General features: G+C 37.5%; 1 protein-coding gene across 1 annotated transcript; it reads right to left on the bottom strand.

Annotated features, from left to right (window-relative positions):
* Positions 1–1809: 1809 nt before the first annotated feature.
* LOC131772971 (phospholipase A-2-activating protein) lies at positions 1810–16382 on the bottom strand. Its single transcript, XM_059088931.2, has 29 exons — positions 16116–16382; positions 15173–15232; positions 14454–14544; positions 13914–14020; positions 13244–13373; positions 13074–13145; positions 12585–12658; positions 11753–11843; positions 11411–11474; positions 11058–11107; positions 10710–10771; positions 10449–10507; positions 10092–10121; positions 9883–9957; positions 9597–9669; positions 9000–9146; positions 8414–8500; positions 8079–8147; positions 7563–7654; positions 7044–7124; positions 6743–6782; positions 6117–6227; positions 5479–5584; positions 5010–5112; positions 4342–4418; positions 3812–3881; positions 3645–3707; positions 3445–3537; positions 1810–2367 (listed from the first exon to the last, which is right to left on the bottom strand). Exons 1-29 carry the CDS (start codon positions 16345–16347, stop codon positions 2320–2322), a joined length of 2457 nt encoding a protein of 818 aa, XP_058944914.2. The 5' UTR covers positions 16348–16382; the 3' UTR covers positions 1810–2319.
* Between the last annotated feature and the right edge of the window lie 889 nt (positions 16383–17271).

The following is a 17271-nucleotide window of genomic DNA, read 5'->3' as shown; positions in this document are numbered from 1 at the left end:
AAATTGTGAATTTGAATATCTGCACAATTAAGGTCACGACTGAAAGCAGACATAAGAGTTGGTCTTCAACCCTTTCATATCAGTTTTATTACCGTATTTAAGACAAAGATTGGGCTAATAAATGTTGATATTCACTTTCTGTCTCTGACATCATGCACAGTTAGCATCGCAAGAAAAAGTTTTTGCTATTGAAAAATTCAGCCGGAAATTAAATATAATGTATTTTGCTATTTTTTTGCAATCTTTCGTTTTTCTTTTTATACATTGAAAACTAATGACAGACAAAAATATGAAGCGATTTTTAATAATTCCAACGAATTTCCGTGCTATATTGAGGTAGGCAAATCTCTATTGTATCGGACCCATGCAGACCCATTCTTGGACCTTACTGACACAAAAAAATCCAGCCACATATTACATTAAGACCGACCAGCTCCTTGAAACAAGCAAAAAAACTATTGACAAAAATGATGCACACACGTGTCAGGCGTTGGGACCTGACGAGCGAATTCGATGCACCCCTGCACCCCCCCCCCCTCCCTCCTCGTTCACGCTTGTTCCCCTCATCGACGTCTAGTATTCAAAAGTTAAGTTATTATCAGCTGGTTAGGAAGTTAATGTGTAAAAGTAATACGTATTTCAGTCTCGATGTCTCACTAATACAAATTTTGGCCTAAGGCTCTCTGCAGATGTTTATAAGTAAAACACTTCAGCCGAAACGCAACAAATTCCAAAAGAAAAACTAAAAATTTAGGGCATGAAAAGAGCGAGAAATTTAGGCGTGGAATTCATAAAGTTGTAAGCGAAATCAACGCGAGAGAGGCAAAGCTATCGGAAAGAATGTCCGACTACTCTGACAAAAAAAAAAAAGTTCTTGCTTCTTAACACTGACCTTTAAGATGTGTTGTCTTCCCTCTTCACGGAGAAGAGAGATTAGTGCAGAAAATCTTTGATTTCAAACGTTTTGGCTTCATCCGGTCTAATTATGAGCACACCATATGCATAAAAATATTTTAAAAGAAAAAAAAAAGGCGATATAAATGTGCATTTCTCCATGCCGCGACTGTTAAGTAATGATCCCACTGATGTGTCAAGATAATCTTTAAACTAGATAAATGTTGAACTCTTGTTGGTCTAAAGTGCAGTACAAATATTGGAATCACCCAAAAAATGTCTGAAAATGATGGAGAAAAAGAGTTACACTAACGTTAAATTTGTAAGATCCAGAGTAAACTTTTTCAAAATGCGACCTCGGTTGCTAATCAGCAATATTTTGTCTTATGTTTATGGCCTGCCTGAGCTTTCTTCTTAAACCCGCACAGCGACAATTCAATAGCGCCGTTAAATTCATCAAGAGAGCTGGATATAGGTGTTATTTGCATAAATCGTTCGGTATAATTTTTGTGTCCAAATGCCCGGCGGCCGGGCACGGTCTTAAATGGATCAAATGCCCAGCAGTCAGAAATTTCCATATAATTTCCACTGAAGGTTATTTAGTTAGATCCTTGTTCAAAAATGTCACGCGACTTCAAAAATTGTTTTGGGTTTTATGTAGACGAATCTTTCGAGATTGTGTATTCCGTGAAATATCTTAGGCATGCTGAAAAAACTCAGTGATGTGTAGGACAATTTTAATCGAAGCAGTTTCAGTCTAACTCATCGGAAATGAGAACGCGAGACAATCGCTTAAAGAAATCTAAACACTGTGCTGTTCACAACAAATAAAGCTTTCTCTGCAGGAATAGCGATCATTTCAACAATACACCCACTGAGAGACTACATTGCTATTGTAAATAACAGCGAAGCAAATAGAACCGAACTGTTTATTCAAAAGGCTCTTTCTTCATCTAATTAAACTTTCATCTGATGATAAACATTTAGATTGAAAGCGCGGGAATAACTTATTTGCGTAAAAAAAAAAAAAATACCCAAATCATCCCAGAACTCGACAACGTGTCAGTGGGTCACAGGTTTTGTGTCTTTCAGAAGCCTTTTGAACATCGACTACGTTACAGCCGCCAAACGTCAAGGGAGAATAGCTAATCTTGTCTCTTCGGATGTAGATAGATCATAAATTAAACCACTGACGCAAATACTTCACAATTATTTTTATACTCGACATTAAGTGACCGGCTTCTCATTGGCACCAGCAGGTATCCTCCATTAGGTTTAAAAAATCTCTCTGATGATAAAACTAGCCAAGGTTCTTTTTTAATGCACCACTGTCTTAAACAGCACTGAATGCTGGGCGCTTCCGTGGTCTGGTCTAACAGCGTGAACATTCAAAGAGAAAGATAGCGTGAAAACAAATGAAAAAATTCATTTGGTCGTTAAAGCGGCTAAAACTTTAGACGCACAGTCACCAACCTGCAAGGAAAATACCAAAACATAATTTTCACCATCGCCTGGGCGGAGGTTAGAGAAGCGAATCCTTAGAAATTCGGGCGGAGACGCGCTTGTTCTTTTTGCAAATGGTCGATGCTATTTGTTAGAAACTACGCAACTACGAGATGTTACTCCGCCGCGAAAAAGGGAAAATCGTAAATAAAAAATAAATACGGGGCTTTCCCTCGTAAACCTCTCTTCTGATACACAACACCAACTCTTTAGACCACTAGAAAATCGAATAAATAAGGATAAATCGTAATCAACTCTGTTTCAAAATTAGTTCATCTTACCGATGGCCACGTACTTCCTAGGAACTCTTAACCCTAAGTTTTACCTTTTACCGTTAACATTCGCTTATTGAAGTCTTCCTCACATTTATTCTTCATTACAATCCTAAGCATGTATATCAAGATGGATTGAAGGGTTGGTTACCAGAAACCCTATCGTAGAGTCTTCTGCTCGCCGCTAGAAAACTAACGCTTGCTTGTAAGCTATTCCAACAAAAATACCCCTAACGCAGACCGTGAACTTTTTCCATTCTTCGGTAACATACATGATATTCAAAGACAATTAAAAAATGTATAAATTTTATATAGAAAGAGCTTGGGGAAGTTGTTTTGTATTTGATAGTGGCACTCAACCAGTATCTCACAGGAACAGATTTGTTCATCAATCCCCTTCGAAACTTGACTAATTTTTTCAGACATTTTTTTTTTAAGCTGTGACTTTCATTGGAGCTACCCTGTGGAATCAATTTGCCACTCGTTACCTCAACCAAGGTCACCGTATTATTGATCTTCAATAAGTTATTTGTGGTCAACTTCCTTTATAGAAGAACAAAGAACCTTAAAAAAAGATACATAGCTCCCAGCACGAAGCTTCGTAGCTCAGTTGGTAATGATGGAGTTCGATTTCCCGTAAAAGAAAGAATTGGTTCACACTAACAAATCTATGAAGTTCATTTCTTCACTTTTGGGAAAGTGGTGCTATCTTATTGAACTAATAATAAGGCTCTATGTCATATTTATCATTTGGAAGCCGTGATGTACTACCTACCTTGGGTGGATCACTGACGGACGACAAGACCTTCAATGAATCTTCAATTCCCAACGACTGAGCCAAGGAAAGAGCTTCGGAATCACCCCATACCTGTTTAAGAGAAAAAACGCGATCGCACATGTTCAATTTGACGATTTTTAGATGGAAAACTAAAAGAGTTGTCCTAAGTCAACTTGATTCAATTACCGTTCACTTACCAAAGTTCCAACTGCTACAAGAGATCTGAACCTGGCTTCATTGTCTGTTTCACTTTCTAGGATCTACAGAGATCGCTGTATTAAAGATCATACATTGCCGCAGTATGTTGAGGAACTAAGCACTAATATATGTAAAATTTTATTAAAAATTCGAATATGAAACTTACGTCTGCAAGGGTTGATAGACATTGAGTCTTTGCTTCAAAATCATGATGCTTCCGTAAAAGAACAGAATAACTATAAAAGATACAAGAAATACAACTCAAAACAAATTCCCTCTAATTGCCCGTTTGAGTCCATTTTGTTTGGCACAAAATCAACTCGGGTATTTTGAAAGGAGATATCATTAAAAAACACACAGTTACCATGCATCCTTCTTTACACAACTCTAAAGACCTTTGAAAATTCACGGACTTCATAGATAACGCCAAAAGAAGGTATTCGTTTGGATTGTAAAGAACCTACCGAGCGGAAACTATTTGTTCCCTTGCTGAGATTATGGTTAACCTTTAGCCATTCTCTCAATTGGTTTGCACGTAAGAGGTTTCCCTACCCACTGTGACCAAGTTTTGTCTCTCTTATATTGCATAGACCTATCCTTCTTTCTTCTCTCCGTCTCTTGGATTAAACAGACTTTGTGCTAACTGCATTTCCCAACACTGTATTTTAATGATTATGTACAAGATTTAACACTTACTTGAGTAAAATGGTACATACGGACACCCTGATGTTCTTGTTAGAGCATTTACACCACGATATTGTATGTTCTACTATCTGAAAAAAAAAATAGAACATAATTTTATGAAGAGTGGAATTACCGACAAGCAATTTTCCAGCAAGAATGTCCGGTGAACCCTTTATACTCTAACATCAGTGTGCACATTCTCCATACTCGTCTCTTTATTTACAAAGCTGCTGACAAGGAGAATTTGTTTAACAATCAAGAGCTTCTCAAGTTGGTGATTATTTCCTTTATTCTAATGATCTTGATATTTTATTCGCTGGTGATATTACAAGGAGAAATTAAAGGCCAGTCACTCTTAGTGGACAAAGGGTAAAGACGTGTCTTAAGAAAGAGTTTGCATGGGAGTGCTGACGGCGTTTGTTCCGGCAGTTCTAGTGACAGTCACTCACGAGATTGCTTAGATTTATTATATGACTGGCTTGGAGGGAAAAGATGAAGTAAATCCAGTTTTCTGATTGGCTATCTATGCATTTCGTGCACTGTCTGTTGGCTTTGAATTGGACAATAAGAACGTCAGATAAAACTTACTCCATTGGACAAATTTCTAAGGACCTTGATCTCATACTTGGTCGTTGATACATCATGGCATTTAGTACCCGGGCCTAGATTTACGTACTTACCTTCTCTCTGTGTTTCAGAACTAAAGCTGAACCGTCAAAAGACAAAAATAGATTCGATATTATTCTAAATGACAGGAGCACATTGGATGGTGGATTATCGTCCCTGCAGAGGAAAATTATTTGTTAAAATCACCAAGAAAGAACTAAATGAATTTTGATAAGCCGGTTTTTGAGCAGTTTTCCTACACTCTGAACAGCTGTCTTCAGAGCGCTCAAAAATTAACTTCCCCCTACAAGCATAATAATACCGATAGCCATGCCAAGCCCACTATTTCAAACTTCAATGACTGACTGCCGTTGACTGATTGATTTTTGAGCGCTTTCGGCCACCTTAGACCACAAACTTGTCAAATACTACATTTCCTTGCAAGACTTAAGGAACAGAAAAGTTTTTCCTTATTCTCAGCAGTGGTATTACTGTATAGTAATAAAATACATCTCACAGTTAAGACTGACAATATGTCTGTACCTTGTACAAGCAAGTAAATGAGCAGTCAGGTTATCTCCCTCAGACCCACTACAACACATGTTGGCAATGGATGGAAAACGTACAGCCAGACGCAGAATATCCAGAGCTATTTGAAAGACAACAACAAGCATGATTATTACCTACTTAGCTCCGAGTACACCACCTTCAATTTGAGGAGGTACGGGCGGGAACAAGTAGGCCAACAAACCCTCGGTCATCCTGCTTTCGAGGAAAAATCCCTCATACCTTTCTGCTGAAGATGCTCTCATCGAATCATTTAATTAATTATGATTCTAAAACTCAAACATGTTGGTTGAAACGCTTTAAAAGGCCAGGAGAGGGGTTTTAAAGACAAAAGCCAAGAAATAGAAATTAATTCCAAATTGCGTTCACTTATATAATTAGTCATTTAAGATTTCAGATTTCGAAGAGCCGCCAATTGGATAATATACCTCTCACGACTATCAAGGATAAACGACTGTGAAACCGTTATGTAAACCCAAAACAAAAAATAAATTTAAAAAATAACAACCACTTAAACTCCCATCAGAAAGCAGCAAATGTAAGAATAGAAAAGAGCGACCAAATGAAACTAAAAGAGAGTTTATAATAACTTAGTATTCAATCATCTTACGCACCTGGAAATAGCTGATTTTGTGGCCACTTTAGTGCTCTCACGAGTAAAGACATGTGCGAAACCTTTGGTGATTTACACTTATCCGCAGCGGCTCCCACGTCGTTTAATAGTTCTATGAATAAAAATAAAGGACTGTGCTCGAGTTTGTGCGCTGCCTTGACCAATATCAAGAGAGGATGAATTGCTCTCTCGCCGATATGATATGTTCGTAAGACCGTGTTAAGTCCAATTCGGTCTTCAATCAACAATCGCGGACGACCGCGAACAGAAGTTTAATTTTTTTCATCTGCAGCATAATGACAAATTACATATTACCAACAATTGAAAATTATGAAATATTTTGAGAAGCGAAGTACCATCGATTAAAAATATCCATTACTTAATAAAGGCACATGAAGTGGAATTTTTTCACGAGGAAATTAACACCTTACGAGAAAGCTATATCTAAAATTTCCAATTTCAGTGAAATGCGTACGTTGTCTCTTCAGAATTCTGAAATCAGACGCCTGATAACCCATCAAGTACTAAAATTTTGTCATATTCTTAATAAGTGCAGGTAACTGATCACAAATGGAGGCTACAAATACGCGCTACGCTTAAAGCAAGTCGCAATATCCTGGGGCTCACCTATTAAGTTTTTAAGTTCATCTTCTGATAACTTTTGATCCTGAAGAGAAAAATCGGAAACAAAATGACACACGAAGCTAATAACTAGCTCAAGAACTATAACTGTTGAGAAAACAGTTTATATAAGAATTGATCATATAATAATTGACGCAGTCTCAATGGGTAGAATTGCAAACCGATTTCAGCTCGACGCAGACGGCCTTGGCTTAAATTTAATAGGTTGCAATTTCAGATTCCTCATACCTTCCCAAGGCTTTTGCATTAGCTAAAAATTCCCGGGTCTAAAAAAAGCTTTACTAACCTCTTCTAAACTTTCATTAAATTCCTTCAATTTCCCAGCGATCGCATTGACGTTTGCGCTATCAAACGACACACATGATGTCTTAAAAAAAATTAACAATTACGTCGAATTAGTTCACCAGTAAAATCAAACCTTGCAATGATTAAAATAATGGGGGCCAAAGGCGGTTTAAGAAATATTTCTTTGGTTAAGATGGTAGCGCTTAGCGGTCTGAATCTTGACCCTTCAACTCCCTAAAAAGATTAGCATGTAACTTCCCTTAGCCAATCCAATATACTATTCCGCAAACCACAAACCACATTCATTTCGAAGTTTTCTTTCTTACGACACTCATTTGATTCCCCTTGTGTAAAAGACGAACCCAAATGACGGGGGAAATAGAAAATTGCGCATCGCATAAACGGCTGCATAAAGTTAAATAGAGTGCTCAACAATCTTGATTTGCACGAGTTCAGTGATACGATCTTTTACGCAAAAATAATTAACAAACAACAGGTAATAGTTGGGCTCCAGTTTTACCTTAGGAAAGTAAGGGTTGGGTGTTCCTGTGGAACTTTCATTAGCTGGACTGACTTGACTACCAGCCTGTCCTGATCTATAACTACTGGAACCTGAAAAAAATAAAAAAAATTCCACAAACAAATGAAGTAAACGAGGAACTGTAAACATTGAATCGTGCATATGCCTGCTCTTCACGTCCTTCTCTCTTCAATATGTTTAAGATCAAACTTTTAAGAAGAAAAGCTGTGAAATCTTCGAGTGCGGTTGAGCATAAAAACTTTCGTAAACTTGTGATGGGAACCTTAATTCAATTTAGCAGCTAATTTTCAGCTTTTTAATCGTAAATGCATTGACAACGCTCGCAGGGTTGTTTTTCGTTGGTTCCCGTCCTTGCTCTAGGGGTTTTAATCCATTTTTCTAACTAAAATCAGTAAAAACAAACTACAAACAATCGTCAAGAAGAGCCACTTTGCTTACGGCTACCGCTGAATCCCATATTAATTGATTAGTTGACTGTTTTTACCGCGTACTGACCTGTAAATGGATCCAACCCATCCGTGTTAGTCTGCGGAGATGTGTACGACGGTCTGTAGCTACCACTTCCTAAAGTGTAAAGAAATAACTTTAAGTACGATGCCGGCATCAAGTTTAACCTTTCAATCCACAGCACGAGGTACATAATCTCTGAAAAAATCACCTCAAGTTTACTTAAACGTGCTAGAGATTAGTAAAATTTGTTTCCATTCTTAATTATGCCAAGGCAAAATTTATTTTAATCTATCTGTTTTTCCCAACACAATTTCCATTCCAAAAAGATAATAACAAAGCTGAAACTGTGGGATAAAATGAAGGTAGGGACAGTCAAATACCTGTAAAGGGATCGACACCTCCTCCTCCCAAATTGAAATCCGTAACTGCCTGAGAGGGCGTTGCAGATGGAACATACCGACCTGCTCCTGCAATGCAACATCAAACATAAAAAGGTAACATATTTGTACTCAGACTGATCAGAAGACTAAAAAGTGACCAATTACATGTATTAGACTAATTTAAGGCGAGCAATTATGTCATATCCCCAACATCGCAAGAATCGAGAGGATAACATCAGAGAATGGACGAGCGATTCACCGAGGTTGTTAGAGAATCACAACGAAGGGAAGGTACTTGTGGAAAAATTATTAATGTTGCCCTGATTGTGAGCCGAATTATGGAAAAAGAGCAGTAAATTCGATGAAGCGAAACGATAAAAGTTGACATTACTTAAAAACTGTAGTTTCAAATATAGAAGCAGTAACATGTCCTGTAATTTTCAAGGATAAGTTTTTATTTCTCAAAAAGTGATGGGTGCGTTTTGGAAATATCCAAGAATTTATGAAAACAATTAGAAGTGCGGTGTAGGAGAGAGATCATACCAGAACCTCGGTTTTCTTTGCTTACGACCGCTCTGCAACTCACCGGTAAACGGATCAGACGCAGATGAGCTCTGCTGACCTATCGTGACTCCTTTGGTGTTCTTTAGTATAAAATCAACCACTTGGTCCAAGAACATCTGACTGAGATCATTCCGCTCTAGAAACTGATGCGCAGCCATCCAAGGATCATCTACAGACAGTAATGAGGACTCATGAGTGACACACGTTCAAAGGAAGCATTTCATATCCTCTTTCACTCCTCACAACCTGTCACAACTCAGTCAGAACTTTTGCGTAATTCTCACATTAATATCAAGAGGTAAGTCAAATTTGTTTCAAGTGGTTTCTCCCCATTGCAAGTTCGCCTCAACCGCCTTTGCGAGTTCACTCCCCAACGTAAAACAAGTTCGCCCAACCTTTACCAGTTTGTCCCCAAAACGTTCGACTCGTTCCCTCGCCTCCTCACCACAGAACGTATTCATTTCTTGTCGAAATTTCCCTGATATGTTTCGACCAACTTGCAATTTATGTACTGCTATAAAAAACCGTTAGGGGGCAAACTCACAAAGGCAAAACGGAAGCGAACTTGCAATCGGGCGAAGTCATTAGTTACCATAAAATTACATCAATGGTATCGTACCAGTCAGGTTGTAAGGCAACTTCCTTCGAGGGCTCCCCTCTTGAATTTCAACATCAAATACAAAATCGTATTCCTATGAGACCAGAAAAACAGGATGTCACCAAAAGACGTTCTTGTCATAACCCGTCATCTTACGTGGAGTCGACCATACAGCACAGGAAGAATATAAACACATTTAGAGGATTTTTTTATCAGTAATCTGCAAGACATTCACTCCGATACTTAACCAAAACCCTCTAAAACTCTAGTTTGAGAGCTAAACTGCTTGTTAACCGTCGAATCATACCTTTCCATTATACATTGTTTTGTTGGTTTGTCTCGCTGTGCCTTCTGTTCCAGCTGACCCTACTACCTCACCGACCTGATTATAAAAAGAAAAGGAACTTAAAGGATCATCAAGCAGAAATAATGGCACAAACAGAAACCTCAAGCAACCTTCCTTGCGTAGATCATTAATAAATCAATAATTATTATTTTTAACCAAAGAGCTGTTACCTTTTCCCATCTAGTTTCCATGCCATTCCACTAAAAATAGAAATAATTACTCCATAAGAACTTGAAGTTATTTCCAGCGGTGCGCTGTAATTTCACGGAGTACATGACGTAAAATAGATAGATCACGCGATTTAAAACTCGTTTTGGTCTTTGGATTTAGTCTGCTGTGTACATTCATGAAAGAAAAAAATTATATCTGCAGCATGATCCCAAGTTTCTGATTATGGGAACATATTCAAAGTCTCTCTCTGAACAACGAATAAATTTAGCCAATACCACAGGAATATCACTAAGAGAGGCTGTAAAACAATTACAAAACAGACAAACAAACACAAAGCTTAAGAGATTTCTATTTACCTGGTGACATTCAATGACATTTCCTCTTCTTATGAGCTTTGTTTGAGCACTTTTGTCACCTGAGCACAGAATTGTATTGTGTCATTTTATAAACAATGCAAAATAAGCATTATGGATGATTTAATTCAAAACTATTTGGCTGGGAAAACTAAACTGACAATGTACAGTACATGTTATCACCCACAGTGTATAGCATTGGCAACTACATGTACATGTATGTCATACTTGGCACACTAAATCCACCTTTTTCAGCATGATTACCTGGTCTAAGAAGAGCTTCTGGTCCTGGAAGATCTTCAAGTTTGACATCACCTAACATGCCACTGAACAGAAAAAAAAATACAAAGTAGTAAACCCTGTGGAAGAGAACATCTGATTTAAGGTTTGGTGAGTTTCTTATCACTAATGGTAGGTGGTTGCTTGCAAGAGAAAAGATCCCATATGCATCAATAATGTGAATTGAATTGAAATTTACTTATGTGTTGCACAGAGTCTTGTACAGAGTCTTGTACAGCCAGTAAAATAGTTTGAGAGTTTAATGTTCAATAAAAAGGGATGTGTAAGCATAGAACAAAAGAGCAAGTGACCACAGCTAAGAATCCACTGTACCTTGCAGCTTCTGCTGGTATAGCATGACTTGCAACTTCAGCGTCAAATAGCTGTAGACATGAAAAGGCAGTTAAAAACAAGAAAAGCCTGACACCAATAAGGTAAATGTCAGCCAAAAGGCCTATATAACCAGAGCTTTCTGTGGCTTGAACCAATCAGTGGTATTGCCACATGAGATGCCAGTCCATTGCAGGTTACTACCCAGTTACCTTTTCTTAATATAGCAAATAATATGTCACTGAAAGCCACTATGGATAAGATGAAGAGAATCCTGTTTTCTGATTGGCTACCTGAGCAAGCAAGATGGGTCCATCTTATCCTATCAGGATTGCCCACTTTGATCCTGCACAAACCTGTAATTCTTCTTCTGATGCCACTCTGTCATCTGCAGCAGTGAAAATGCGCACAATACCATCACTAGAGAGGAGAAAGTACATTTACATAATTCATGTAATTCTAACTGTATTAAAATGTGATTAGTTTTCCTTTAATAACAACAAAATTGAGAAGCCTAATGAGTATATGAACAGTGTAAATTACATAAGCCTTATACAGGGTGTTCACTCAATCATAAAATCTGAAAAACTACAGATAGGTCTAAAAAGAAAAAGTGAAATCTCAACTAAATTGAAAGCAAAAAACAAAAACTTGTATCAAATGTTACTTGATTAAGAAAGTCTTAGCCTTTATCTAACCTTGAGCCAGTTACAATGTCTCCATTGTTCAAACATGTAACACTCCAAACTGACTGAGCAGGAAGGGTGATTGTTTGAGCACATTCTCCTCCTGACATAAAGGAGAAAAACAAAACTCAGTTTGACACAATCCTAAATTTAACTTAATTTATTTAACTTGACTTTGTGTATATCAGCATTATTGACCAAGTGTGAGGTCAAGATGGCTGGATATTGGCCAAGTTCTTTTTCTTATTACTTATGCACCAAGACAAAGTCCAGGTCCATAAAAAAGAACAAAAAAACAAGAAGCTGGTGTGTTAGTTACACAATAAAACCATGAGAATCATTTATGATTTCTTTGTTTTGACTGTTTTGACTTCTACCGCTTTTTTGTAACTGCAATTGCTGACATCGTCTAAAAACTACAACTCCAGGCAATCTTTTACTATCCCAAGTCTACATGTACGGGGGGCAAACCTGAGCAGGCAAGATAAGTCCATCTGTCTGCTAAGGTAGCCAAGCAAACACAGGATAATGCCCACAAGCACTACCAATGATAGAATAAACCAGAGCTAATCTTTAAGTAGACATCTACACCTATTATAAACATTAATTTGTATAAATACCTCTTATTACCTCTACAAGAATTTGGTGATGGGAAAACTAAGTAGGGAGAATTACCACCAAGATCTTAGGATTGAGTAAAAGGCTTAACCTAGTCTGAGGTCTACACTATCAGACTAAGTTTTCCCCCCTTCAGTGCATGTCGAAAGAGCCAGTAATAATTAGATAATATCAATTGACAGTTTAATGCATTAAACCTGATAAAAACTAGATAAATGGAGCCTACCTTTCCATATTCGAAGTGACCTGTCTTCCCCGACAGAAACAAAGCTCCCATCCTCACTTGTAAGAGCTGAAATGCTGTCAAAATAAGTAACACAATGACAATGAAGACAACCATATTACTTTTGAAAATGCCACAGGTACATAAAACTTTTATTATTATTTTAAGTTTGAGTACTGTATTTATTTCAATTGGCTGACTTAGAACAGGAAATTACCAAAATTATCTTAATGCTTAAACTCCCATGATCTCAAACAGTTTCCATAACTTTCTGACATATACACCTTCTAATTTAGATAGAGTATACATGCATGAAAATTTTGTGTTAATTAAAATAATTCTGTATCTCCTTAAAATGTATTTCCTCTTGTCATTTCTATGCTTTACTGTGCATTGTTACCATATGGATAAATTATATGTTAGTAAATCCTGATAGACTTGGTTAAAAGAAATTTTACAGTCCATAATCTTCCAGGTCTCAAGCTTACTGACCTGTAGATGAAACTTGTGTGTCCTGTATAAACCTGAAGGCATTCACCAGTGCTCATCCATCTTCTAATGGTGCTGGTGAAGGGAAGCAAACCTTTTCACTCAAACCACAAAAATTGATATAAATACTAAGATCATGAAGTAACTCAAAACCAATTCTTTTTTTTTTTTACCAGTCATTTGAACAGGACACAAACTCCAGAGCTGAGAGAACAGCCAGACCTCTAACACAGTCACTATGTCCAGTAAATGTCATTTGACATGTCCCTGCTTTCCACATCTTGATGGTCTTATCAGCCGAACCTGTAGAGTTATAGACAATAATTTGTCAACCACTGTACAGTGTACAGATAAGTGGAGGTGGAATCCCCATTGAGGCTTCCCCTAAAACTAATAAAAAGTTCTCAGTTGAATAACAGCAACTTCAATCAATAACTACAACATACTCAGGAATATCTCAGAGTTGGCCATAATTAGAGGAAAATAAAAATCACTCTGATTTGGACAAATTCAAGCAAGGAAACACTTCATTTTACCAAGAACAAACAGAGAACACATCAAACAACTTTAAAATCATTTTGACCAGTAATTCATCTTAACCTTTGAACCCCTTAGAGTGAATGGCTTCAAATTCCTTTCAGCAGCATCACCCTTGAATTGAACATTGAGGTCAGGAGAATAAAGGAAATGATCACCAACTAAAGATGCTCTTCATTGCATACAAATTCTCTTTGTCCACACCTTACAAAATGTATAAAGAACACGGAGAATATGCATACTGATGTTAAGGTGAAAAGGTTAAAGTACATTCATTACATTACTCCACAGTGTTCGTAGATGTACCTGTTAGCATGAGCCCATGATCTGGCATTAGTTGGACTGCCCATACTGCTGCTTCATGGCCTTGTAGTTTCATCATACACTTGCTTCCAATCCACACTCGTGCTGTGCTGTAAATCATTTTAGATATAAAGGAGAAAATCATTTCTGACAAAAAAAATATTGAGAGTGGCTGATGTGAAAGACTAAAGGTTATCATTACTACAATCTGAATTGTAGGGTCTGGGGTCAGGTCACGCTGGATCAGTTTGAGGTGCTTTTCCATTAAAAAGATCAACTTTACTGTAGCAGAGCATCTCTCATCCCATGAGTATAAATGGGTGCCTGAAAACTGACTGGGAAACCTTAGAAAAATATTGAGATTGAGATGGATCCCCTCTCTCCTACCACATTTGGAAAGAATGGTTAGTGTATATGTAGCAACACTACATACAGTCAGGTTCTCCTGTGTAAACTAGGAAAAGCTCCTGTGCCTTAATCAGAGGGCAATTGACCTTGAACACAAAGCATGTGAAGGATGCCAGTTAGATTTATTGTACTCACTTGTCCCATGATCCAGAAAGAAGTGTCCCAAACTTTCCAGCAATTAATGAACACACTGCTCCACTGTGACCCTCCAGTTTGTGGAGAGGCTCTGAAGGGAGGGAATAAATTCAAGATGACAACAACAACTAAAAAAGGTTGTGATAAATTAATACAGCACTTCAATATCAAGACTTCTTCCAATGTGATTGAAAAATCTAGATGTAAACTGCGAAATATAGTCCAGCAAAAGAAGAAAAGTAAAAAATTATAGGCTAGGTGATGTGGCAATGATTTAAGAACAACTAATCACTGCTACAGCAGTCAACAATAAGATTGACTAAGGGTTAACACTTGAAACATCAGCTTACAGTGGCTAATTGACTTAATCAACACAGTTGATAAAACCAAATTAACAAAACATATAGCATCAGTCACAATCAGTCACAGTCAACTTTCAGATCTGAAAGGAGCAAAAGGGTTAACCCTTCACCTCCTATGAGTGTGTAGCATCTACAGTTATAACTGTGATGGTATAATCCCTGAATGAAAACATAAAGGCCACAAGAACAAAAGAAGTGATCACCAAATAAAGAAGTTCTTAATTGGCAAACAAATTCTCTTTGTCAGCACCAAAGGGAATGTATAGAGAACAGTATAGAGAATATACAGACTGATGTTAGGGTGTAAAGGGTTAAGAGAGAAGATGTGGTAATTCTAAAATACTGTTGTTTACCCACCAAGAGAATCCAGAGTCCACACAAGAATCACACTGTCATGACCACCAGTGACAACAAGACCTAGCAAATGAAGTAAAGTGGAACCTCCATTTAACACATCTCTACATGTATGTAAAGAAGTCCTAGGTTTAATGAAAGATACTCTTCAGCCTGGCCAAAATTACAGTCAAATGTATGAGAAAGAACCTCATTATAACAAACACAATCTCAAAATGCTGGGCAGCATGACATCTCACAACACATAAAAATAAAAAATAACTATTACCCAGCCCTCAATATGACAAACAATTTGGTTGTTTTTCAGCAAATTCTTTATATTGAGAGTTTGCTATATCATAACAAACCCTCGATATTACAAACTAATTTCCTCTGTCCCTTGGCATTTTGTTAAATTGAAGTTCCATTGTACATACGATTTTTACACCATAAAATTTAATTCATTCAAACTTATCACTTTTAACTATTTTGTTTATTTTTAAAGCTACATACTGTATATTCAGTACTTCTTGTACCAAAGAAGATACTGCTCTCAGTCAATTCAGGCACACAACTTTCTTATTATTTATAATTCAAAGCCAACGCGCAAAATAATTCTTTAGGATTATGTTGTGAAGAAATCTCACAATTTCAATTTTATCACAGTAACCATTAGAATGGCGATAAGCTAAGGTAAAGGAGAGGTTTGCCACAGTAATTGACACCACCTTTAAATGGATGTTGCTATTTATATGGTCTTATAACTACAGGTCAAGTCGGCCTAATTCAAAAGATTAGAAATAAAACAACTGGTAACTTACAATGAATCAACAGCTGATGTACGTCAGCATTTTTCAGTTTTTATATCAACTTAAACGATTCTAACAATCAATCAGTGTCTATCTATGAAGGTTGGGAAACCGATCTCCATCTATGTGACGTAAAAAAATGAGAAAAGAGAAGATACCGTGAGGGTGTTTGTCCGTAGGAGGAATTGTACAAACGGCAGAGATAAAGTTGGAGTGTCCGCTAAGAACGTGACCTTCTTCAAAACCAACTTTCCCTTCACTGGGAATCCACAATCGAGCTGTTCTATCCCGTGACGCTGAAACGATTCCTCCTTCAGGGAAAACAGCGGGGCAAACAGCTCTAACATCCAGTTCATGGCCTCGCAGTACACTACTTAATTTGTAGGACATATCGAAATTCCTTTCCTCACGAATTAAGTTGCTAAAACTTTTGGTGCCAAATACATGACATAACTTTCTGTCATGAAATACACCACTGATCAAGGAAAGGCTACCAAGTTAAAGCAACAGCGCGAACACCGCGCGAGGTCCCGCGTGACTCAACCGCTCCGAACCGTCCACTCGAGAAAAGGGTTCGCGCACGACCTTACCTCCAGGTTATTGCTGTCAATCAGAGCCTGAACTACTGATCGAGGCTAAGAATGAAATATTGCAAAGGAGTTAACTACACTGATCGACTCTACAGTACAAAACTGAGAACAAGGATTTATTCACAGTTCATATTCTCTTGAATTAGAACTCCTTGGTGAATCTGTCACCTCGTTCTGGTTTTCCTTTTCGTTCGCAGATCGAGTTCAGGGCTTTACTGAAGTTCGTTTCAAATTTTAATAACGCAACTAGAGCAAAACTTTATGCAAGAAAAAAATTGTTTAACACTAGTGAAAAAATTACTCCGTGAATGGTATAACGCGGTGTTTCGTCTCGGCCACGAGACTCATAATGTCTTTGAGAAGAAAAATCTTAAGGGTAAAATATTCCTTTTATGGCACAAGTCTCAAGTCTTCAAGTCTCACGCAAACAGTAGTTTTGTCTACTTAAAATTCCGGGCCCTAAAGAAGACAATTTCGCAATCAGAAATACAAAACGGGTCCATAATCACTGAGAATTATTCTACACTTCAAATTTGTATACTATTTTTCGTCTATTAACTATTGCTACCATTTATGGCGACAAAAGAATGTTAGGTAAACAAAAAAACCGATGTGATCAAATTTAAAAAATCACTGAGCGGCTGGGAGCGCAAAAGGCGGGAAGTGGTTCCTTTGAGCAACGGTGCGGTACATCTATATTCAGTGACGGTTCAAGTTCATGCTT

Source organism: Pocillopora verrucosa, chromosome 4 (genome assembly GCF_036669915.1).
Source record: "Pocillopora verrucosa isolate sample1 chromosome 4, ASM3666991v2, whole genome shotgun sequence".
NCBI lineage: Eukaryota > Metazoa > Cnidaria > Anthozoa > Scleractinia > Pocilloporidae > Pocillopora > Pocillopora verrucosa.
Note: the sequence above shows the minus strand (reverse complement) of the source record. Positions and strands in the feature narration are given on the sequence as shown.